Here is a 24,508-nt window from a genome sequence, read left to right on the forward strand (position 1 = left end):
CTATCTTTTTCCATCCCCTTACTTTCAGTCTGTATGTGTCTCTAGGTCTGAAGTGGGTCTCTTGTAGACAGCATATATATGGGTCTTGTTTTTGTATCCATTCAGCCAATCTGTGTCTTTTGGTGGGAGCATTTAGTCCATTTACATTTAAGGTAATTATCGATATGTATGTTCCTATTCCCATTTTCTTAATTGTTTTGGGTTCGTCATTGTAGGTCTTTTCCTTCTCTTGTGTTTCTTGCCTAGAGAAATTCCTTTAGCAGTTGTTGTAAACCTGGTTTGGTGGTGCTGAACTCTCTCAGCTTTTGCTTGTCTGTAAAAGTTTTAATTTCTCCATCAAATCTGAATGAGATTCTTGCTGGGTAGAGTAATCTTGATTGCAGGTTTTTCTACTTCATCACTTTAAATATGTCCTGCCAGTCCCTTCTGGCTTGCAGAGTTTCTGCTGAAAGATCAGCTGTTAACCTTATGGGGATTCCCTTGTGTGTTATTTGTTGTTTTTCCCTTGCTGCTTTTAATATGTTTTCTTTGTATTTAATTTTTGACAGTTTGATTAATATGTGTCTTGGTGTATTTCTCCTTGGATTTATCCTGTATGGGACTCTCTGTGCTTCCTGGACTTGATTAACTATTTCCTTTCCCATATTAGGGAAGTTTTCAACTATAATCTCTTCAAATATTCTCTCAGTCCCTTTCTTTTTCTCTTCTTCTTCTGGAACCCCTATAATTTGAATGTTGGTGCATTTAATGTTGTCCCAGAGGTCTCTGAGACTGTCCTCAAATCTTTTCATTCTTTTTTCTTTATTCTGTTCTGAAGTAGTTATTTCCACTATTTTATCTTCCAGGTCACTTATCCATTCTTCTGCCTCAGTTATTCTGCTATTGATCTCATCTAGAGTATTTTTAATTTCATTTATTGTATTGTTCATCATTGCTTGTTTCATTTTTAGTTCTTCTAGGTCTTTGTTAAATGTTTCTTGCATTCTCTTTATTCTATTTCCAAGATTTTGGATCATCTTTCCTATCATTATTCTGAATTCTTTTTCAAGTACACTGCCTATTTCCTCTTCATTTGTTAGGTGTGGTAGGTTTTTATCTTGCTCCTTCATCTGCTGTGTGTTTTTCTGTCTTCTCATTTTGCTTATCTTACTGTGTTTGGGGTCTCCTTTTTGCAGGCTGCAGGTTCGTAGTTCCTGTTGTTTTTGGTGTCTGTCCCCAGTGGCTAAGGTTGGTTCAGTGGGTTGTGTAGGCTTCCTGATGGAGGGGACTAGTGCCTGTGTTCTGGTGGATGAGGCTGGAGTTTGTCTCTCTGGTGGGCAGGTCCACATCTGGTGGTGTGTTTTGGGGTATCTTTGGACTTATTATGATTTTAGGCAGCCTCTCTGCTAATAGGTGTGGTTGTGTTCCTGTCTTGCTAGTTGTTTGGCATAGGATGTCCAGCACTGTAGCTTGCTGGTCGTTGAGTGAACCTGGGTTCTGGTGTTGAGATGGAGATCTCTGGGAGATTTTTGCCATTTGATATTACGTGGAGCTGGGAGGTCTCCTGTGGACCAGTGTCCTGAAGTTGGCTCTCCCACCTCAGAGGCACAGCACTGACTCCTGGCTGCAGCACCAAGAGCCTTTCATCCACATGGCTCAGAATAAAAGGGAGAAAAAGTAGAAAGAAAGAAAGAAAGAAAGAAAGAAAGAAAGAAAGAAAGAAAGAAAGAAAGAAAGAAAGAAAGAAAGGAGGGAGGGAGGGAGGGAGGGAGGGAGGAAGGAAGGAGGGAAGGAAGGAAAGAAAGAAAGAAAGAAAAATAAAGTAAGATAAAATAAAGTTATTAAAATAAAAAAATAATTATTAAGAAAAAAATATTTTAAAAAAACAAAAAAAGGAAGGATAGAACCCTAGGACAAATGGTGGAAGCAAAGCTATACAGACAAAATCTCACACAGAAGCATACACATACACACTCACAAAAAGAGAAAAAGGGAAAAAATATATATATATTGTTGCTCCCAAAGTCCACCTCCTCAATTTGGGATGATTCGTTGTCTGTTCAGGTATTCCACAGATGCAGGGTACATCGAGTTGATTGTGGAGATTTATTCCGCTGCTTCTGAGGCTGCTGGGAGAGATTTCCCTTTCTCTTCTTTGTTCTCACAGCTCCCAGGGCTCAGCTTTGGATTTGGCCCTGCCTCTAAGTATAGGTCGCCTGAGGGCGTCTGTTCTTCGCTCAGACAGGACGGGGTTAAGGGAGCAGCTGATTCGGGGGCTCTGGTTCACTCAGGCCAGGGGGAGGGAGGGGCACGGAGTGTGGGGCGGGCCTCCGGCGGCAGAGGCCAGCGTGACGTTGCACCAGCGTGAGGCGCGCTGTGCGTTCTCCCGGGGGAGTTGTCCCTGGATCCCGGGACCCTGGCAGTGGCGGGCCGCACAGGCTCCCGGAAGAGGGGTGTGGATGGTAACCTGTGCTCGCACACAGGCTTCTTGGTGGCGGCAGCAGCGGCCTTAGCGTCTCATGCCCGTCTCCGGGGTCCGCGCTTTTAGCCGTGGCTCGCGCCCGTCTCTGGAGCTCCTTTAAGCGGCGCTCTTAATCCCCTCTCCTCGCCCACCAGGAAACAAAGAGGCAAGAAAAAGTCTCTTGCCTCTTCGGCAGCTCGAGACCTTTTCCCGGACTCCCTCCCGGCTAGCCTTGGCGCACTAACCCCTTCAGGCTGTGTTCACGCCGCCAATCCCTCCCTGAGATCCGACCGAAGCCCGAGCCTCAGCTCGCAGCCCCGCCCGCCCCGGCGGGTGAGCAGACAAGCCTCTCGGGCTGGTGAGTGCCGGTCGGCCCTGATCCTCTGTGCGGGAATCTCTCCGCTTTGCCCTCCGCACCCGTTGCTGCGCTCTCCTCCGCGGCTCCGAAGCTCTCCCCTCCACCACCCGCCATCTCCACCCGCGAAGGGGCTTCCTAGTGTGTGGGAACCTTTCCTCCTTCACAGCTCCCTCCCACTGGTGCCGGTCCCGTCCCTATCCTTTTGTCTCTGTTTTTTCTTTTTTCTTTTGCCCTACCCAGGTACGTGGGGAGTTTCTTGCCTTTTGGGAGGTCTGAAGTCTTCTGCCAGCATTCAGTAGGTGTTCTGTAGGAGTTGTTCCACATGTAGATATATTTCCAATGTATTTGTGGGGAGGAAGGTGATCTCCATATCTTACTCTTCCGCCATCTTGAAGCTCCTCCCTCTATTTTTTTTTTTTTTCCCGGTACGCGGGCCTCTCACTGTTGTGGCCTCTCCCGTTGCGGAGCACAGGCTCCCGACGTGCAGGCTCAGCGGCCGTGGCTCACGGGCCCAGCCGCTCCGCGGCATGTGGGATCTTCCTGGACCAGGGCACGAACCCGTGTCCCCTGCATCGGCAGGCAGACTCTCAACCACTGCGCCACCAGGGAAGCCCCTCCCTCTATTTTATTTATTTTTGGCTGCGTTGGGCCTTTGTTACTGTGCGCGGGCTTTCTCCAGTTGAAGTGAGCAGGGGCTACTCTTCGTTGCAGTGCACGGGCCTCTCATTGCGGTGGCTTCTCTTGTTGCAGAGCACGGGCTCTAGGCACGCAGGCTTCAGGAGTTGTGGCATACAGGCTCAGTAGTTGTGGTCACGGGCTCTAGAGCGCAGGCTCAATAGTTGTGGTGCATGGGCTTAGTTGCTCTGCAGCATGTGGGATCTTCCCAGACCAGGGCTCAAACCCGTGTCCCCTGCATTGGCAGGAGGATTCTTAAACACCGCGCCACCAGGGAAGTCCATGAAGTCATTTTAACAGCAAAGGATTGGAAACTATAAATCTATCTATAGGAACGAGATTGCATAAATTATGGTATATTTACACAATAGGATACTATGCAGCTGATAAAAAATTAGGAAGGTTTACCTGTATATACTTGTGACAGAGATCTCTAAAAGATAGCACTTAAAGAGAAAAAACACTATGGACTCTGGTGATAATGATGTGTCAATGTAGGTAACAAAGGTACCACTCTGTGGGGGATGGTGATAATGGGAGAGGTGGTGAATGTACGGGGGCGTATGAGGGAAATCTCTGTACCTTTGCTCGATTTTGCTATGAACTTAAAACTGCTCTAAAAAAATTAAGTCTATTAAAAAGAAAGAACAAAGCACATTACAAAGCATTACATAAAGTACAATCCCATTTAGGTAAAATATAAAGCAAAGTAGAGATGTGTATATATGTATCTGTGTGTATATGTATATATGTATATATGTATATAAGCAGATGAACAAAAAGGGGGCTGAAAGGATAAAAGAACACACAAAAAAGATGCAGGTCTTCCTCTGGGAAATGGGACAGGGACAGGGAAGAAGATACAGTGAAAAAAGACTTTAACCTTTTATTTTACGTACTTGAACAATGTTTGAACCGGGTCCAGAGTAAATGCAGTCTTGTATTCCTTGTGCAGGGGAAAATGCACAAAATGCTACTATAACAAACAATAGACAGGATCAAAGATGAGCTAGGTGCCAGTCATCTTTAAGCCAAATGCTGGTTCTGAGAACTAACGACCTCAAATAATGTTTGAAACTAGAATTTTCTATTGGTTTCATTAAAACCATAATACAGAGTCCTACTAGAACGTCACTAAAGTAAATTAAACAGGATTGGTTTAATTTCTGGTTAAACTAAAGACAAAAATGCTAAAACCTTAGCATAATTTAAAATTATATATATATCTCATTTATTGAAATATAAAGATCTTCATTTACACGTTTTAAAACAAAAACATGAACGGGGCAATTTGTAATACAATTGTATCGGTAGACTATTTCTATCGAGTTAGTTCTCCAACATTCACCACACCACCGTTTTGGGAACATTTACGTATTTTTCTCTTTATTATTTCTAAAATATAAATTTTGGACATTCAAAAGTGCAACAGTTAATGTGCCTGTGGGGAATATCACAGTTAAAAAAATATAAACAAAGGCAGTGATACAGCTTGTCATAAATGTTTTGGCAGTATTCTCCAAGTCTATATAGAAATACATATATACATATTGATGTATAACATCATTTTATCTCACGTCCCTCTTCACAAAAATAGGACCATTTTGTACAGATTGGCAGACCACATTTTAAGGACATCATCAATCATTTAAAAAGTCACAAATTGTGTTTCTCAGGCCAACTTTGATTGTCTTCATAAAAATAGAAAGCAGGAAGGACTGACAAATTTTCATCTGGGGTCTTTGCAGGAGGCCAGAAAGGAAACAAATCTGTCATACACTGAAAACACTATTTAAGAGAGAAAAGAAAAAAATGCAGCCACATACAAACTCAGGTGACAGCATTCGTCAGGACTAGATCCTGCTGGTCTGAGAATTTTCATCCAGCCTCATGATGTTATGCAAGACTCAAAGGACATCAAAATGCAAAGCACCAACAAAAGGAGGCTGTATGATAAACAGGGAGCGATAAACAGAGTGCTTGAGCTGTGATCCTAGAAACACAAACGTATTTCAAGTCTAATTGGCTCTACAGAACCTAGTCAGGTTTTCTTTTTAAATTGGCCAATCTGGCTCAGTCTTCACACTTACCATGAAAAAGGTGGGGCTTGCATTGAGATTACACCAGTAGGTAGTCAAGTACCTTGTTATTGCTTCTACATCTTCCAAAGCATCACCTGCCACGAGTACGCACAGTGATTGCAGTAATCACAGCCCATGTTTCATTCATATGGTGTCAGCAATTAAGTGGTATCGCACAGAATGCCAATGAACCCACAACAACCGGTTTGACAATCTGGATGGATGTGACAATCTGTCCTCCCCTCTAACCCCAAAATATCAGTAAAACTTAAAAAAATTTTTTTCACCAAAATAGTGACCTGGTCATACAGAGACTTGGTACACTGAATTGCATCATTTTTGTACATGCCTTTTGGCGGGAAACTGGTGGGGAGGGGGTTCAGTTCCCCATGCAGTGAGATCTACTAAACCAAGACTTGGCTTGCTCAGTCTCAGCTAAGACTGTGATATTAAATTAAGTGTGGCAATTGCCAGATATATGGCATTAAATGTCACTGACCCAGAGCCAAAGATTTAAATGGAGGCTTCCTACGTGGTTGATTTCTATTTCCAATTATTTTTTTCCCATGGCAACTTCCTGTCATCTACACCGGTGTTCCCCAAATCTGGCTGATCAGAACAGCCAGGATGTTTATAAAAATACAGGTCTCTGCTCTCCCAGACCTAATTAATTCAGAATCTCTCAGATGGGGACATAGAATCTCATGATTCTGGTTGCCAGTTCCATATGGGGACCAAGGATCCAGGCTATGGCATACACAGCCTTCACTAAACAATGCCTTTATTGTCTCAGAGTTCCAAACTATTCCTCCTGGGGGTAAGGAAGGGGGCTCCTGTTCAGGGCATCCTTCTGACTTTTTCAGGGTTCGCAGAATTTAAAATATCTATGTGTTGAGATCCACCAGAATTATCACCAGGCATGAAAACAAAATCTCTGCACATCCAGTCTTTTTGCTGATGATTACTTTTTCCACTGGGTAATAATATGAGAAGTCATGTTAGGCAGAGACTCATGCCTTAATATTGAGAACATTTAGGATTTAGGGGTTTTGTTTATTTATTCCAAATCGCATTACTTCAAAGGGCAGTTAATTGCTTTTAGTACAATGGATTAGGGAACTATTCAGTACATAGTTAAAAACTCTGACTTGCTGGAAGACACTACTCTTACTTTGTTCTCTATGTTCAACTAAATTTAATCCACTAAAACTATAACCATATTTTATAGAGAAACATGTTATTTAATATAAATGTCAAAAACTGTCACCTACTTAGTAAGGATTTTTTTTAAATTGTGCTTTTTCTGTAGGGAAAACGTGTTACATATTACACATTTAGCATTACTGATAACAGTAGCATTATTATAAACGTAGATTACAATATGAAAATGAGTTGTCGGCTTATAAATGACCCAAATCTAATAAACAAAGTTGGTTAATTATTATCTTTTATCTCCTCAACACTAAAAAAAAAAGAAATGTAAAATGCTATAGTACCAGTACCTTTTAAGGTTCAAAAGTGGTTTTGCATGTACTTCATAAGAAAGTCCAACAGCAGCTGATACCAGGTTTCAAGCGTGAAGTACATGGGTGGACTGAGTGGTCTCTCCAGAAGTCCAGAGAAGATAGTTAATACAAATCAAAACACATCCTTGGTTAGAGTTATTTACATAATTACAATGCTGGAGTTTTGTTGCAGTAAAAGTTGTGTACGTTGGAATCGCACCAATGCCCCTGGATCGCAAAGTTTGTCTCCTGTGGCCCGTTATTTCCTTGTCCATCTACCTCCATACTTCACATGCCAATGAGATGCTACTGAAGCATTGCCAGAGGCCACAACAAAAAAGTTCATTTCAGAATATCCCATTCATTCGTATTTAGAAGGTTCCCTGAGGCCCTTGGCTGGGAACTTCTCTTTACACATCATCCAAGTCCTCCCCTCAAACTTTGCATTGCAGTAAAGTGGTTTTCTTAAAAGGATCCAAGTTGGTTCCAGGAGTGGAAGGTCCCCTCCGAATCTGCCAGTTACAGGAAGCTGTCTTCCACCAGGTCCGAGGAGTCTATGCCAATGTCGTCCATCATGTCGATGTCCTCGATGGTCTCATCCTCTCTCTTGATGAAGGTAGAACTGCTGGAACCTGTCTCAATGGCACTCTCTTCAGAGGTCTGCGAGCTGGAGAGGGGAAAGAATAGAAAAGATCACAGTCAGACCAACTAGACCATGGGGGCATTTCCAAGGTGGCCCCCCAAAGGCAAAGGAGCTCTTCCTGCAACATCCTTTGGCATTCAAACCCAGGCTACCCAGCCGGGCAAGATTTTGTCACCAAGCCAGACGCAGCCCCCATCACACTGCAGTGGGCCGTATGGAAAACCCAGATCCACAGGTCATCTCCACACTTCAGCTTCCCTTCTCTTCTGCCAGATCTTCCATCAAAGTTGCTAACAAGCTGTGACAATTTCTATTTTCCCTACTCAACCCCAGTGGAAGAGAAAAGAAGCAATGCCCGATCAAAAGGCCTGGGGAAGAAAAAGCAGAGGGATGAAAGTGGGGCAAAGTGCAGCCGGGTCAGTCACTTGCTAGCCCTGAAAGCTCCTGAACGTCCAAACTGTGATCTCAGGATTTCACCCCACGCCCCAGGAATGCCCTCCTTCCCCTCCTCTTACATCCAATCCCCCCTTGAGTCCTAAAGGCCCAGGTGAAGGCTCTTTACTTACTAGAGTGGCGTCTGAGAAGGGAGTTCTAGAGTCAGACAGCCTTAGATCTGGAATGGTCCACCACTTACCAGCTGTGGGACTTCACACAAGTCCCTTAACCTCCTGAACTTGTTCCCTTGCCTATAAAATGAGATGACAACAGTGCCTGACAATATTCCTGTTTGTTAGGGAGATTAAATACAGCAGTAAGGCAATAACCATACAGCACTGAGCAGAGTACCTAGCACATAATAAGTGCTCGATAAATGTTAGTTATGATTATTGTTGCTGTTATCCAAACTCTGAATTTGAATAGGGCCCGGATATTAGATGATATCAAGGAATAGTTGTCAATTTTCTCATGTGTGGTCATGCTATTATGGTTATGTAGGAGAGTCTCCTTATTCTTAGGAGATGTGTGCTGGAATTTCAAATGATTTTGTTTCAGGTGACTTAGCAAGAAAAAAAAGTATGAGTGTATGTTTGTGATACACACAACACCTACCATATATATGTATATTACATATATAATATATAGGTAAAGCAAATGTGATACAGTGTTAACAACAGCTAAATCTAAGTGGTAGATATATTCTTACAATTTTTCTGGACACTTAAAATTTTTCACAAAAATTTTTAGAAAATATTCTCTAGGGTCTCCAGACTGTCACTATTGCCTGTCTTCCCTTCTCTGAACTCTTATACTGTTATCCTGCCCTGTGTTGCTAAATTTTCATGTATGTCTTTTAGCTCCAAGCAGATTATCACCTGCTGATAGGCAGGACCACAGCTTCACCTCCTCATGGCGAGGCTGCAGCACCATGCTACACACACGGCATAGAAGCCATACCATCAGCTGGGTGGCCACATGACAGAGTCTCACACGTGCATACCAAAAAAGAGGCTCTCTCCCCTCCTTTCCGCATCAGTTTCCAAGCAGAGAACCAAGCCTGGCCAATAGAAGCCCCCGGGAAACAGTCGGCTACCCTCCCCCGTGGGGCCCCTGTGGCCCAGAGAGCTCTTAGAACCTATGGGGCTACTGGACTGAGTTCCCCTTCATAACCCTCCAGATTGGGCCCTTCCTTAAGACTGAGCTTTTGCTCAGTTCCTAGTCTGTACTCCACCTTCCCTCCCCACTTATACCCTGGTCCTAAAGCCTCACTGTGAATCCTAGTCCACTTGGCTGGTCTTAATAACCATCTAGTCCTGGCAGCCTCTTTCCCCAAGAGGCCAAACCCAGTTCCCGGGACCTTGGCCAATGGCTGGACTGTGGGCACAGAAGAAGCTAGCTTCCACCAAGACTCAGCACCACATCATCCTTGCTGCTCATCAGGCTTCACGGACGGGGGTTCCTAATGCTGATGACTGGGCTTGTTTCTGGTTCCCAAGCCACAGTGCTCATCTTGTAGCCCAGGACCTGACTCCTGATAGGCTCTGGCCTAGCATCCCCAAGTCCTCTACAGCAAGGCCCTTTCTTTCTCAGGCCCACTCGCCTCCCAAGGCCAAGCATCCTGAGCCTGAGGAGGGTGTTCCACAAGACCACCATGCTCACTCCTGCCTGCCTACACCCAGAGCATCCCAGATCTGGAATCCCCCATCTTTTATGGGCTGAATTGTATCCCACCAAATTCATATGTTGAAGCCCTAACCCCCAATGTGAAAAATGTGGAGACAGGGCCTTTAAGGAGGTAATTAAGGTTAAATGAAGTCATAAGGATGGGGCCCTAGCCCAGTAGGATTGGTGTCCTTATAAGAAGAGACACCAGAGATGCACACACAGAAAAAGCCCATGTGAGGACACAGCAAGAAGGTGGCCATGTGCAAGCCAAGGAGAGAGGCCTTGGGAGAAACCAAACCTGCCAACACCTTGATCTTGAATTTCCACCTTCCAGAACTGTGAGAAATTCCTGTTGTTTAAGCCCCTTAGTCTGTGGTACTGTGTTAAGGCAGCACAAGCTAAGACACTCACCATCTCAGCCCACCTGTCAGGGCCACAGTCTCGCTGACCTAGTGTAATCATTTGGGACATACTTTGTGTGATTCAGAGAAAACCAAATGTATCACCCTTACAGAAGTCCCAGTTTTCTAATACAACAACTACCTACCAACTAGAATTGCTCTCTCTGTGGAATACATGTCAAATTCTGAAGTCCAGCCTTGTGTACCCCTAGAACAGTTCTTGGCACCTTTCTTATGTTATTTATCCCAAAGTGATTTTCTAACTTTATTTAGAAGCAGAACCCTTTTTTACAGTTGAAATATCCAGGGCCCTCAAACACAAAGTAACCAAATGGATGACAGATCTGGGGTACAGTGAGCGCTCCAAGACCCACTGTTCAACCTTCTTCCCACCCCCAAGAAGTTCTACAAAAACTACCCAAAACTTGGAGAAACACTGTTTACTAAAGGAACATAAACACATTTAAAAATTGTTCTGAGCAGAGGATAAATAGAAAGGTAAGTCAGACAAAGGTAATAAATTAATGGGTCTAGGTATGATCACCAGTGGCTGCTATTGTCACAGAAAGAGACAACGGTACAGCATGTACCTCCTGTACACCGCATCATCTTTGAAGCACACTTACCAAAAATCTACTGAGTCAGATCAAGCCTCTAGACTAACTACCAATTTCCAACAAATATAGGAGACAGAAGCATATGATAAAACTCACAACAGTAATGCAAGCAGCAAACTTCTGAATGTGGGAACTCTACAGGCAAAGGCTCTGGTTTTTACACAAACAATATGCAAGGGGGCTAAAAGAGGCAGAACGAACTTATAGAGCTCTATCAACCAAAGTCAAGGTGTGACTCTTATTTGGGTCTTGAGCAGAACAAACTAAATGTAAAATAATATTTATGAGAGAATCAAGGAAATTTGAACACTGACTGGATATCTGATGCTTTTAACTATTTATTGTCAATTTGGGGGGGTGAAATAATGGTACTGTAGTTATTTTTAATAACTATAGTTATTTTTTAAAATAGACCCCTTATCTTTTTGAGATGTATGCTGAAATATTATGGGTGAAATGATATGATGTCTAGGAGCTGCTTCAAAATAATCCAGAGGGAAGTGGTAGAGGAGGAGTAGATATGGCTACGCAAGCAGACAGGTCATGGGTTCATCAACACTGAAGTTGAGTGGTGGGTACCTGACAGTTCACTATACTGTTTGAACTATGCACGTTAGAAATCTTCCATAATACAAAGTTAGAAAGAAAGAGAGAACAAATCAGCCAGAGAGTGCTTGTGCCTCAATCCCAGAGATTATCATTTGTTGCCCTGGGTGAGGCTTGTATAGCAGTAGTTATCAAATCTCCCCAGGTGGTTCCAACTTGCAGCCAGGGTTTAAAACCGCTGATGGGGACTTCCCTGGTGGCGCAGTGGTTAAGAATCCGCCTGCCAATGCTGGGAACATGGGTTTGAGCCCTGTGGGGAAGATCCCACATGCCGCGGAGCAGCTAAGCCCGTGTGCCACAACTACTGAAACCCGCACGCCTAGAACCCATGCTCCGCAACAAGAGAAGCCATCGCAATGAGAAGCCCGCGCACCACAATGAAGAGTAGCCCCCGCTCTCCACAATTAGAGAAATCCCAGGCACAACAACAAAGACCCAATGTAGCATGAATGAATGAATGAATAAATGAAACCACTGATGTAGCGTCAGATAGCCCAGTACAGCCCGCCTCTCAATTTTCTCCTCGGTTTGAATTAAGAAACTAAATAAGAAAACAGGAAGAAGGATTTCTCTGGCAGTCCAGTGGTTAAGACTCCAAGCTTCCACTGCAGGGGATGTGGGTTAGATCCCTGGTCGGGGAACTAAGATCCCACAAGATCCCACCCACATGCTGTGGGGCCAAAAAAGAAAAGAAAAAAGAAAAAAAAAACAGCAAGAGAGGCTTATATTATTTCAGTAATCATAGTTGCTGTGTCAGTTTGATCAAATTACTTGAGGACTTAGGTCAAAGGTTCTCCATCAGGGAAACATTTCCCTTCCTGCCCCAGACCTCCACCAGCTCCAGGGAGCAAATACAGGCAGCACACTCTTTGACATTGGTCTAAGCAATATGTTTTTGGACCTGTCTCTTCAGCCAAGAGCAACAACAACAAAAATAAACAAATGGGACCTGATCAAACCTTTTGCACAGCAAAGGAAACCAATAACAAAATGAAAAGGGAACCTACTGAATGAGAGAAGATATTTGCAAAAATATGTCTGATAAGGGATTAATAACCAAAATACATAAAGAACTCATACAACTCAATATCAAAAAACCCCAAACAATCCAATTAAAAATTGGGCAGAGGACCTGAATAGGCATTTTTCCAAAGAAGGCATACAGATGGTCAACAGGCACATGAAAAGATGCTCAACATCACTAATCATCAGGGAAATGCAAATCAAAACCACAATGAGATATCATGTCATGCCTGTCAGAATGGCTATCATCAAAAAGACAAGAAATAACAAATGGTGGTGAGGATGTGGAAAAAAGAAAACCCTAGTACATTGTTAGTGGGAATGTAAATTGGTGCAACCACTATGGAAAACAATATGGAGGTTCCTCAAAAAATTAAAAATAGAACTACCATACGACACAGCAGTTCCACTTCTCGGTGTTTATCCAAAGAAGATGAAAACACTAATTCGGAAAGATACGTGCACCCCAGTGTTCTTAACAGCATTATTTACAATAGCCATGATATGGAAGCAACCTAAGTGCCCATCAACCGACGAATGGATAAGGAAGATATGGTATATACACACAATGAAATACTCAGCCATAAAAAAGAATGAAATCTTGCCACTTGTGACAACGTGAATGGACCTGGAGGGTGTTACACTTAGTGAAATGAGTCAGAGACAAATACTGTATGTTTTCACGTATATGTGGAAGCTAAAAAAAGAAAACAAATTAACAAACAAAACAAAAACAGACTCACAGAGAACAAACTATTGGTTACCAGAGGGGAGAGGGGCAAAGTAGGTGAATGGGATTAAAAGGTACAAACTACCAGTTATAAAATAAATAAATCACAGGGGGCTTCCCTGGTGGCGCAGTGGTTGGGAGTCTGCCTGCCGATGCAGGGGACACGGGTTCCTGACCCAGTCCGGGAAGATCCCACATGCTGCAGAGCGGCTGGGCCCGTGAGCCATGGCCGCTGAGCCTGTGCGTCCAGAGCCCGTGCTCCGCAATGGGAGAGGCCACAACAGTGAGAGGCCTGTGTACCGCAAAAAAATAAATCGCAGGGATGTAATGTACAGCACACATAGGGAAATAATCTATAATTTATAATAACTTTGTATGGTGTATAATCTATAAAAATATCAAATCGCTATGTTGTACACTTGACACTAATATAATATTGTAAGCCAACTATATTTGAGTAAACAAACAAACAAAAAATTTAAAGAATCATCTGGGAAGCATTTTCAAAACTAAACAGACCCCTGGGGGTTCTGCCACTGGCTCCCCCAGGACAGATTGAGCACCAGGAGGGCCTCACAATGGGGCAATGGCTCCTCCCCTTCAGGTGCGCTGGGAGAGGGGAGGGGAGAGAGCTCGGCGGGAAGCTGAGGTCTCGTGTCTACCTGTGTCTGTTCCTTTTGCCCAGGTCTTCCTCTTCAGGAACAGGGTCGATGTCAGGCAGAGGGATGATGTAGCCACTGTCTGCGCTCAGCCTCTGCTCGTCGAGGCCACCCTCCCAGTCCTTCAGCTTGTCCTCCTCGTTTTTGTAGGTGACGCCAATGTACGCATTGTCGGAGTCCACGCGCATACGTGCCACGGCGGGATGGTCACTCTTCAGGAAGTCCAGGTGGATCTTTTCATAACTCTGCAAATGTTCATTTCACATAGTTACTCAAGGGTTACTGATAGAACTGCAAAAAAGAACACAGATGCTCAGAGCTTACTATTTTTTAAACTGTTGACAACTGAAGGAGAGTCAGGTGTTAACTGTTCCGCAGAGATGTGTAACATGAAGAAAGGGCCACCCGTGGCAGAGATCTCCTGCTGGTAGGTCTTGAGATACCAAGAACCCCTTCTCAGTCAGTAGCTACAACTGCGTCCCCAAACACACACACTCCCTTCTCTGGGACTAGCATGGACCCTTCTGGTCCCCATCACACAGTCTCTCCAGGGCTTGGATGAGTCCCAATAAGAGGTGAACAGGGCTTCCACTGGGAGCACCATACCAGAAGTCTTCCTAATCCCCAAACACTGGAGAAATGTAATTCAAAACTTAGGGACCATTGATCTAAAAAAGACCCCATTTTCAACAATAGTTCCAGTCTGTTCCCATCAACACAATTTCACCAACCAGAGTGTCTCTGACTTTCCTATGGTTAATTTCCTTCCTTCCTTCTGCCTCACTTATGGCAGTTGTAAGGGGCAGTGAGATAATCGATAAACAAAAGTATTTAACTTCCAGTTCAGCTAACACTGCTCTTCCTCGAGAAGAAGGAAGAGAAGCAATAAGTATGGAAAACCTACATGGTGACTGAATCTAAGAAACTGAGTTTATTCCACAAGTGTGTCTGGGCTTCCTTCTCAGCATCTCAGCAAAAATTTGTTTCATTCATTACCGTATCCTGCTTGGTTCCATGAAATTACATTTGTTCCTTTGAACAATGCTTCCTATTCCACAAAAAACCAGCTGGAGCCAGAGATAACAGCTGAGGTTGTTCCTTCCAGTCGGCTGGTAAAAGCCAATTTCGCATGGGTTTAAGTGCATTCAAATTAGCGATTTAATGGCTGTGGGTGCTCTGAGACTTCTAACTGCACAGTAGCTTCAGATACTCAAGCATATGGAGAATGAAGTGCTTACAGGTGTCGCACACTCAGGATGAAAGGGAGCCGTGCAGGAAGAGGAGGGTTTCTACTCATCATTGCTACCAAGGGCCCAGGGAGCACTCCCTGAAGCCCCGGCCACTGGATCACACCATCTTTTTCCTCCTTTGAAAATGCTCCTTTAACATAGTGTTGAACGGTACTGCTCTCCTGTGCAATGACCAGCTGTTGTCTCCTCCCTTTGCCCATTCCTTTCCACTCACCCATCTTAAGAGGCTCAGACAAACCTTTTTATATTGTCCAGGCAGCAGATTCTCCACAATCTCACTCAGGTGGTAAAAGGAGGGTCTCTTCTCTGGCTCACTGTTCCAGCACTTCACCATGATCTCGTAGCTGGAGAAGCACAGGACTCACAGTGGGCACAGGGAGGAACGTCAGGGCACCCCCTACCCCCACAGACCCACCGGGCATGAACACAGGCCCACGGGATAGCAAGGGGGGCTCACACTTCACTGGTGGCGTGGTCAGGCTTGGCCATCCGGTACCCACTCTTGATCTTATTGTAGAAAGTAGAATCCACCACCATGCCAGGGTAGGGCGTACCACCTGAGGACCCAAGAAGAAAACAACCAGGACTGACGAGTGTGTGGTACACTGTTGAAACACTTGACACCTTTAGAAAATGTTTGGAGATCCCCGCCTTGAAGTAGCGGTTCTTCCAAAGAAATTAAGTGTTATCATCTGCTTGATTTCACAGCCTTGCCCAATGAAAAGTCATTTCCATCAGAAATTGTTCAAATAATTAAGGCAGCAGTCTTGAAATGTCTAGATAATTCTCTGTTTGTCACAGAATACGAGACTCAGTTAAGCCACACACTTGGGTGACCCACAGTGACATCTACGGAGGGATGAACTAGGGTCGAAAAAGGAGAACAGGCAGGGAAAGCCCTTTACTGTCCCATCAGGACGATAGTGGATTCATGAAACATTTCCCATTTTTGTGGCCAAGGCCAGGTCAAGTTTAGTTTCCTTCCAAAACTACTCCAGGACTCCTCTGTTCTCTGAGCTTCCATTACAACTTTAAATCAGGAACACACAGCTTATCATTAAATGTGTAAGTTTCACCTCCCCAGGTGAACTGTCTGGAAGTCAGGGGCGTGAATCACCCCCTGGCAGGGCCCTCACCTGGTAGCTCGGGGCACCTGTGTTCTTCAGTAACCGGTGCCTGACTTACTGAATGACTAGAAGGTTTCTCTCCTCCAGAATGATGACCAGGAAGGGAGTCACCATTCCCCTTCCCTCACTGCACTGCTTTCACTGAGGGTCCATCACCATGAGGTGAGGGAGGGCGAATCCCCACTGGTGAACCCACTTAACCCAAAGTCCAAGGTGAAGAAGCAGCGGGTGAGTGAATGTCATCAGGAGCATTTCCAGCAGGAGACAGTCCCTCTGATATAGCTCAGAGGAGAAGTGGGGCAAAGGCCAGGGGTGAGGGCACAGCTCCCCAAGACCCCTTCTCGGTCTGCTCGGAAACACACTAGCCATCGTAAGTGCACAACGTGTGAATCGACCGCAGTGCACCTGACCCACACTAGGTATCTTAACATTGTTTACATCCTGGAGCTTGGCAAACACAGCATCTCCCTTCCAGTGTTGTTCCAGAACAACCCAAACAAGCAGAGATGTCAGGCCCATACCGAGGGAAAAGATCTCCCAGAGCAGAATGCCGTAAGACCAGACGTCGCTCAGTGTGGTGTAGAGGTTGTCGAAGATGCTCTCAGGAGCCATCCACTTCACCGGGAGAAAGGTCTGCAGGGAAGCGGGGAGGACGTTAAAGCCAGCAGATGCAGCTATGATCTACGGCAGCAGGAATAGAAAGGGGTCCTCTCTGGGCTAATAGCTTGCACTGGCAACCTTGCCCCACAGGAGCGTCTCTTTAGTTCACTTCTGTACTCTCGGCACTCAGAAGAGTGCCTGCCACCTAGTGGGTGCTCAATATGTATTTAATGAATGATGGATGGTCACTGCTGCCTCTTACACCCTTCCAAGGAATAACATGCCAAGATATTTAATCCTGAATGTCTACCCCAAAAGCGTGAGCCCTGAATGGACCTGTCCCCTATTTTCAGGTCTTCCTAGGAACGAAATTAAGAACAGACCTAGTGACCCGAGAGCCAATTACATTTTTGAACTATAAGAAATAGTGGGGAGAAGGTTCAAGTGTAGGACAGAACGACTATCTTTAAGGAAACTGTGCCTCTAAGATGTATTAACTCAAATGGTTTTAACATTTTAGGGGTCGTAGACACCATTTGAAAATTTGATAAAAGAGGTGCTCTCCTTGGAAATAAATGCACAACTTATGTATTAATGACTAACACTTACGGGCTGCTTTGTATGTGCCAGGCACTGTCCTAAGCATTTTACATGAATCCAGTGATCTAATACTCTGCAGCAACTCAGGAGATAGGTACTAATGTCACTTCCCTGATACAGACAGGGAAACCGAGGTACAGAATGGCCAAGTAACTTGCCCCAAGTTCCCACACTAGTAGGTGCTGGAGATGGTGCTCACACCCAGGGAGTCTGTCTGTAGAGCCTGTGCTTTTCATACTGACCCCTGGAGCCCATTCATGAATGTCATAGACTCTGTGTTAAAAATCTGGGCACTGAATGGCTGGAAGCAACACCTGCTTTCAGAGATGCAAGTGAGGGAGGGCGAGCATGCCAAACAAGGTGAGAGCACGTACGCTGCCTTTTGACACGTAGTTCGAATCATGCATGATGTCTCTGGCCAGGCCAAAGTCACAGATCTTCACGATTTTCCCTTGCGCCAGGAGGACATTGCGAGCGGCCAGGTCCCGGTGGACACACTGCGCAGAAAGGGAAGAAATGACGGGGAGTGTCAGTCCACCTGCGCTAGACAGCATCACCCCTGCAAGACTGGCCACTTCACGGGGGCTCTTGGAGCTGCCTGGCACACAGCCTCAGGGAGGCTGTCCTGGCATAAAGAGCTCCCCTCTCTCAGGCTCTCATCCCAGTCCCTCCCGAGAGGGACAAAGCTCTGGAGAAAAGTAGACACCTGATCCTGTTGGATGCCCCGCTCTGCTTTGGGGATGAGGAAGAGAGAAGCAGCCATTGCTACAGGCTTCTCCACGATCTCCCTTCCACGCTCACCTTGCTCACATCTGTGGCCTGGGTCTAAAGAAGTCTCTGTCCCCTGAATACACTTACATTTTTTGAAGCCAAAAACTCCATTCCTCGGGCAACTTGATAGGTAAAGCTCAACAAATCCAACAAAGTAAGGCCTTCTGAGTTATCATCCGAAAGCAGGTTTTTGACTTCTGAGTCTGCAGGAAAGGAATTAAGTGTGTTGGTGCTGGCGGACAGCATGAAACATTACCCACCTTGATACTCCCGAAGGGCTGGGCCACTCGTCAGACTGCGGAGGCTTGTCCAAAGAACACACTTAAGATCATTTTGTTATAGTTTCTAAACCTCACAGGGGTGTGTGTAAAATATGCAAACGTGCTCTCTTTAAAAAGAAATACATCCGTAGAAACATATACCTGGTTTAAGTATATATATAAGTATATATGATTCCATAAGGACCAGTATCATGCGTTCTCACACATATTTTGTTGTTTGCCTCCCAAATTTCTTTTTTCAATCTTAGTTAGCAAATCACCTCAGCCACTTTAAACACACACACACACACACACACACACACACACACACACACACAAATCTTCCGTGAGGAACGTACACGAGGGCTCTTTGAAAAAGCAGCTTCTAGGAATTGCTTTTTTTTCTTTTTAAAGCCACCTTCATAGTACTTGGCTTACTTTGTGAATAAAATTAGCCACCAGTCCAACTAGAGATAGCGATCTTAAAGGTCAGTGCCAAAGACTTCGCGCGTAGTTCCCTTTCTTTGTAACTTGTCCACTTTCCCCAGTTGGTCCCCTCTGGAAGGGTCCCAGGGTTTTCGAGGAAGGAGGCAATCTAGGCCAGCAGTTCTCAGCACTTTTTGAAAAAGTTCAGGCATGTGAAGAGTAGCTGCAGCCCTTCACATTTTTCCAGCCAGAAAGCAATGGTCTGCCTGCCAACTGGGCCTGGGTTGAGCATGAATCAGGTTCCCCTGACATCTAGAGCCACGTCCAGCCTGGGAAGCAACGTAAACTATTTTTAACAATACAGGAGGGGAGAGGAAGGACTGGTTCCGACAAGTCTCACTGGCTAATCTTTTAAAAGGGCTTGGAAGTTTACCCAGTTGGCAATGAGATGTGAATGGACCTTGGAGCTGCAGGAGTGGAAAATATTATTCTGTACTGCGCTTTGCAGAACAAGCACATTCTTTTTTTAATGACTGTACCTTTCACTTAAGAACCCTGAAAGCATCCAGAGTACATTAATGATTTTCAAAACAATTTCCATGACAGCTCAACACCTTTTTGCAGGGACCAACGGAAGGTCTCAGACCCGGTAATACAAGATTATGGAACAAGGCATCGTCAGATCTATCTAGCAGCCTCCTCCCCACTCCAAGCCTGTGATGAGAGTAGAAGCCTGGAAGGACCACCCCCCAGCAGATGTGGGGTGGTCCATCTGCTATGGGCATCAGCTAGGCTCCCTGGAGTTTACAAATCAGTTCAACCCTGCCACATGCTCATCTGCTTTGAAAACAAACGGATCTTCCTTCAAACAACATTCAGTAGAAAAACCCAACACCCTTGTCAGAAAATATAACCTCAAATTGTCCACTTTCCAGTTTCTAACACAAACTGGATATTAGCAAAGCTAAAAACAAGGGCTATGGAACTCACAGATATTAGAGATTTATATAATTAAATTAAAAAAATATTAGGAACCAATATAAGATTGCCAGCTTTTAATTGTTCCAAGTAAGGGTACTGAGAAAAAACATCAACTACCACCATACTTTCATTTGAAGAAGAAAAAAAAAAGTCATGCTAACGCCAAAAAATGAATATCATTATGTCAGAATAAACAATTCTTTAAAATGACTACATTTTAAAATGTACATTACAGGGATATAATGTACAACATGATCAATATAATTAACACTGCTGTATATTATATATGCAAGTTAAGAGAGTAAATACTAAGAATTCTCATCACAAGGAAAACAATCTTTTTCTTTTTCTTTTCTTTTGCATCTGTGTGAGATGACGGATGTTCACTACGCTCACTGTGGTGATCATTTCATGGTGTTTGTAAGTCAAATCATTATGCTGTGCACCTTTAACTTACACAGTCCTGTATCTCAATTATATCTGAATAAAACTGGACAGAAAGATAAAATTAATAAAATAAAATAATTACATTTAAAGTCTGAAAAATTTATTACATGAGGTCTATCTTTATTCTTTTTCTTTTTTCAATCCACAGGCCACAGACCTTCAAAAACATGTCCTAGACTCAGGTGTGCAGATCTGCAGTTAGGAACCATGTGGCCTGGCGGTCCTACTTAGCCTGCTCAGCATCTTCTGAGTATTTTAGGTATCGTATTAAACCACCGGAAGATCACAACACCCAAAGCATAAGCAGAGACGCCTTTACCTAACATGGATTTCTTCTTATATGAGGCTGGGCGATCGTACAGCGCTCTCTGGATGTCTGAGTACTTAGAAACCTCTTTCCTTTCCAGCATGGGGACATACTGTGTAGTGTCAGCTTGCTTCATGTCCATGTAGTCACCGTTGTTTTCAAAAGATAAAATAACGTAACTGTAGAAACAGAAAAAGAAACCTTAACCAGGCTGTCCTCTGGAGTGATCGCCTGACATTCAGTAGATGACAACTAGGTACCCACCACCTGCGAGGCAGTGGTGGCCATGGGGGCGGCACAGGGAACAAAAGCACAACCACCCATACCCTTCACGAGGGTGGTCTAGTCGGGGGCATGAGCATCAATCAATGATCACACAAACCCATGGACCATCTCAACTCAGCTGTGTCTGTCTTTATTCTGTTTTTCAGTTCACGGGCCACGAACCTGCACCCCATGACCAAGTGCCTTGGGCAGACAAATCCTGCTGCTCAATACATTTAGCACCAATCTGGTGTCCACTGAGTAAATTAATATGAAGTGAACTCACGTCCTTTCTGATCTTACGGACCTTCATATCTAGAGATCTTTTTAGCCACTTTAGACTTCTGCAGTGGGGACTAATAGGCACAGGGTTCAGCAAGGACCAGTATCTCAAACTTAGAAGTTTCTCACAAGGCATGAGTACTGGGGCATCCCTGGCCAGAGATGCATTTAGAGGTCTTAAGTAGAACACACATAAACAGCAAACTGGTTCCCAGAACTATTCCAACCCTCACTCTCATTCAAACCTATCAGCAAACCCATCCCCAACATGATATCCTGGTTCAAAACACCTGCAGACATCAGGTATCTCTCAGCACCATGTTACAGGATGATGGAGCAGGGTAGTTGACTCTAAGTCTTGCTACCTCCTGGCACTGAATCTGCAGACATGGCCTCTGTCAGGACATGGGTTCTCTCCACTGGTGAAGCTCATAAGACGACGATTCACAACAGCGTCTCTCTTTGCACCTACCTTCGTGTGCTTTCGTCAGCAGGGTTCAATCCAAAAATGTCCAGCTCTTTCTTTGGCTTCTCTGGGTGGCGGCTCAAGAAGCTGTCCCTATTCTTATGCAAATAGTTGACCAAATCCCCGTAGAAGCAGTACTCAGTGATGATGTAAATGGGGCCTGTGGGGTCCAAAACCAGTTGGAGGTGAGCATGAAAGTGAAGAACAGAAGGGCCATGAATTACACTGTGTCTACACTGCTAAGAGACGCTGCTCAAGAACAGGGAGCTTCCCTCAATAGAATCTAGTCAACAGCTCCATTCAAGGGACTTATACTTGCTGGCGTGTTTGGGCATTTAAAAGCCTAGACAGTCTTCACAACCGTAGTGTTCTATGAAAATCCTCACTCTCAGGTGAGCAAGCCTACCTGACTTGGTGCAGGCTCCCAGCAAGTTTACAATGTTTAAATGCGGCCCCAGGTGGGTCATTATCTTCAGTTCAGACATGAGAGCTTGTTTTTCACTGGATCTGGCTGTGGCTGTTGAAGAAATAAATCACGTATCGGTTCAACTAAACTATTTACTACCCAGAAAAAGCCCAAAACATGGCTAACCCTACGACTGGACAACATTTTATTTAACAACAGTCTAAAAGAGAAACAGGGACTCAGTCTAGACGCTAATAACTAATCCCTAGGCTTCAGGGTAAAAAGAAGCCACTACAAATAACTCTTGGTTTTCCAACATATAGGCAACAAGAACAATCTAAATAGAACTAACTGACAGAAGAGTCTAAATATGCATAAATCCTAGAGTCAAAAGAACCAAGATCTAGTCCTAAACTTGGCATTTACTGGCTGTGTGATTTTGAGCAATTTACTTAATATCTCCATGTTCAAAAAATCCCCAGAAAGGGGCACTTACGTTTTAGCATCTTCACTGCTACCTTCATGACAGGTTGGGATCGACTTAATCCATAGGCAGTTCCTTCAACCACTTTCCCAAATGCACCAGAGCCCAGGATACGACCTGTGGGCAACCAGCACCATCAACACATGCAGAATCAGGCATCTCGTCAGCTTCATTTACCGCGGCCAGCGCTCATGGGTACACAGCTGGGTGGTGTTTCTCCCATATGGAGGAAGCATAATGATTCCTCCGAGTCATCATGTCAAAACCAGAACTGAGTCCACAAGGAAGGAAATTAGTATAACTGCTTTTGTCAAATAACATTTGCAAAGGAAAGGAAAACACAGGCGGGAAGAAGGAGGGTGTAGCCCTCGCTGGTGTGAGCACTCTGTCTACCAGCTGGAGAACCGGGCCAAATCGTGGGCTCTGTGGTACTTGCTTTCTGTGGCTCTGGACCAAACCTCCTGGTTCTCTACCCTTCTGTTTTCCGCACACAGACAGGGGCATCTTTTGCATCAATAAGCCTTTATCCACTGGCAATACTTCAGTATTCAAGACATCACGGATTCTAAGCAGTGATGAAGACAACTTCGGGCTGGCTCCCTTGCTGCCTGTTTCTTAGAAAGACTAGGAAGGGCAAAGGCTAAACATGCCCTAGGAGCACAACACTTTGCCGCACGCTGGGAGATACAAAATGAAATGGAAGCTCTGGTCCCCACTCTTAAAAGAGCTCACAGTCTAAAACAGATGTTTCTGCCAAGCCAGGGAAAGACTCGGCTCATAAAAGGGCACTAACAGCCAACACTGCCTGTGACTGCATGTCTGCACGGCTGGAAACTGTTCCTGGAAAGGTACTGCTTCCCTAGCAACTTGACAATACACAGAAGCAGAGAGACACAGGACTGCCTCTTGGTACGTTAGGGATGTTGCCCTTTTTCTCCATATTTTATTACTTTTTAACTTCCCTAAGCTCCTCATCCCTTTTTGTAAAACAAGGGAGAAAATATAATAAAGAAAGCTTAGTTCCCAGGTATAGGTATGTGAATAGGGTGTCTCGTTTGATTTCAGCTTAAGTAACTCTGTAAGAAGACCTAACTTGGCTGTACTTTGGAATGAGACAAGTGGATAATGTTAAAATGCCTTTGGCATCCTCTGAAGTACATACTGTTAGAATAGTCATGATGACACAACCTCTAGCTCTAACTTTCATTTGTCTTTGTCCTGTTTTCATTCATTCAGGATGTGATTTTAAAAAAACCAAAAAAAATCCCTTGGACTAAAGCTTCATGTTCTTGGTCTCAGCCCAAGATTGAAATATTTGAAAAGTCTGTGATAAGCTGGCTTGATGATTTTTTCATGTTTGTTTTAAAAGGAACCTATATTTTTATATTCTGTATTTTAAAGAAGTATCTAATAATCCTCAGAATGTACTGAGTCAAAATATATTTTCCGATTGGCCTCATTCATTTCTCATCTGTTCCTTTTTAGTTGTAGAACTTCGTCTCATTTTCAATTGGTGTCATTTCCAAAGCAAAGCCACTTTGATGCATAGCTTTGGCAGGCCTCCTCATATTCTCTTCTCCCTTTGTAAAATGTTCTTTAACCATAATTTGCTAGGGAAGGAGGTAAAAACAAGTCATTGCTGTGATTCAATTAACTCATTTTCAAGAGAGAAAACTATTTCTGAAAGCCAATTTCTAATGCTTAGCTTTTGCTAAGCACAAGCGCAGATCCTTTATTCCTCCACAGGCCCGTAAAGAGTAAAGTTGCGTACAAATCAAAGGGAGTCTTGGGAGATCACCCCAGTAGGAGCTTACCAAGCACTAGTCCATCTCTTGGAAACTCCCATCTCGAGTCATAAGGCAGTTGCATCGGGTCCACATAAATATATTCATGTCCATCGGGGCTGATTGATTCAATGACCCTCCAACGAATTTCATACCTTGGTTTCTATAAATGACCAGGACAGGTAACTGGTGAATTACCAACGTCCGAATGT

At 44.3% G+C, this 24,508-nt stretch overlaps 1 protein-coding gene across 3 annotated transcripts in view; it reads right to left on the reverse strand.

The window, feature by feature from the left end:
- Window positions 1-4,680: 4,680 nt before the first annotated feature.
- PDGFRA (platelet derived growth factor receptor alpha) overlaps window positions 4,681-24,508 on the reverse strand; it is a 45,595-nt gene continuing 25,767 nt past the window's right edge. For all 3 annotated transcript variants that reach the window (XM_060148160.1, XM_060148161.1, XM_060148162.1), the window contains exons 12-23: window positions 24,327-24,459; window positions 22,525-22,629; window positions 22,029-22,139; window positions 21,629-21,782; window positions 20,623-20,789; window positions 18,277-18,392; window positions 17,793-17,915; window positions 16,740-16,851; window positions 15,549-15,648; window positions 15,330-15,435; window positions 13,845-14,086; window positions 4,681-7,726 (exon numbers count right to left, since the gene is read on the reverse strand). In XM_060148160.1, coding sequence (XP_060004143.1) covers window positions 7,579-7,726; window positions 13,845-14,086; window positions 15,330-15,435; window positions 15,549-15,648; window positions 16,740-16,851; window positions 17,793-17,915; window positions 18,277-18,392; window positions 20,623-20,789; window positions 21,629-21,782; window positions 22,029-22,139; window positions 22,525-22,629; window positions 24,327-24,459 — 1,617 coding nt within the window. In that variant the 3' untranslated portion in view covers window positions 4,681-7,578. The remainder of the gene's footprint in view (window positions 7,727-13,844; window positions 14,087-15,329; window positions 15,436-15,548; window positions 15,649-16,739; window positions 16,852-17,792; window positions 17,916-18,276; window positions 18,393-20,622; window positions 20,790-21,628; window positions 21,783-22,028; window positions 22,140-22,524; window positions 22,630-24,326; window positions 24,460-24,508) is intronic.

This window comes from Lagenorhynchus albirostris, chromosome 4 (assembly GCF_949774975.1).
Source record: "Lagenorhynchus albirostris chromosome 4, mLagAlb1.1, whole genome shotgun sequence".
NCBI classification, from domain to species: Eukaryota; Metazoa; Chordata; class Mammalia; order Artiodactyla; family Delphinidae; genus Lagenorhynchus; species Lagenorhynchus albirostris.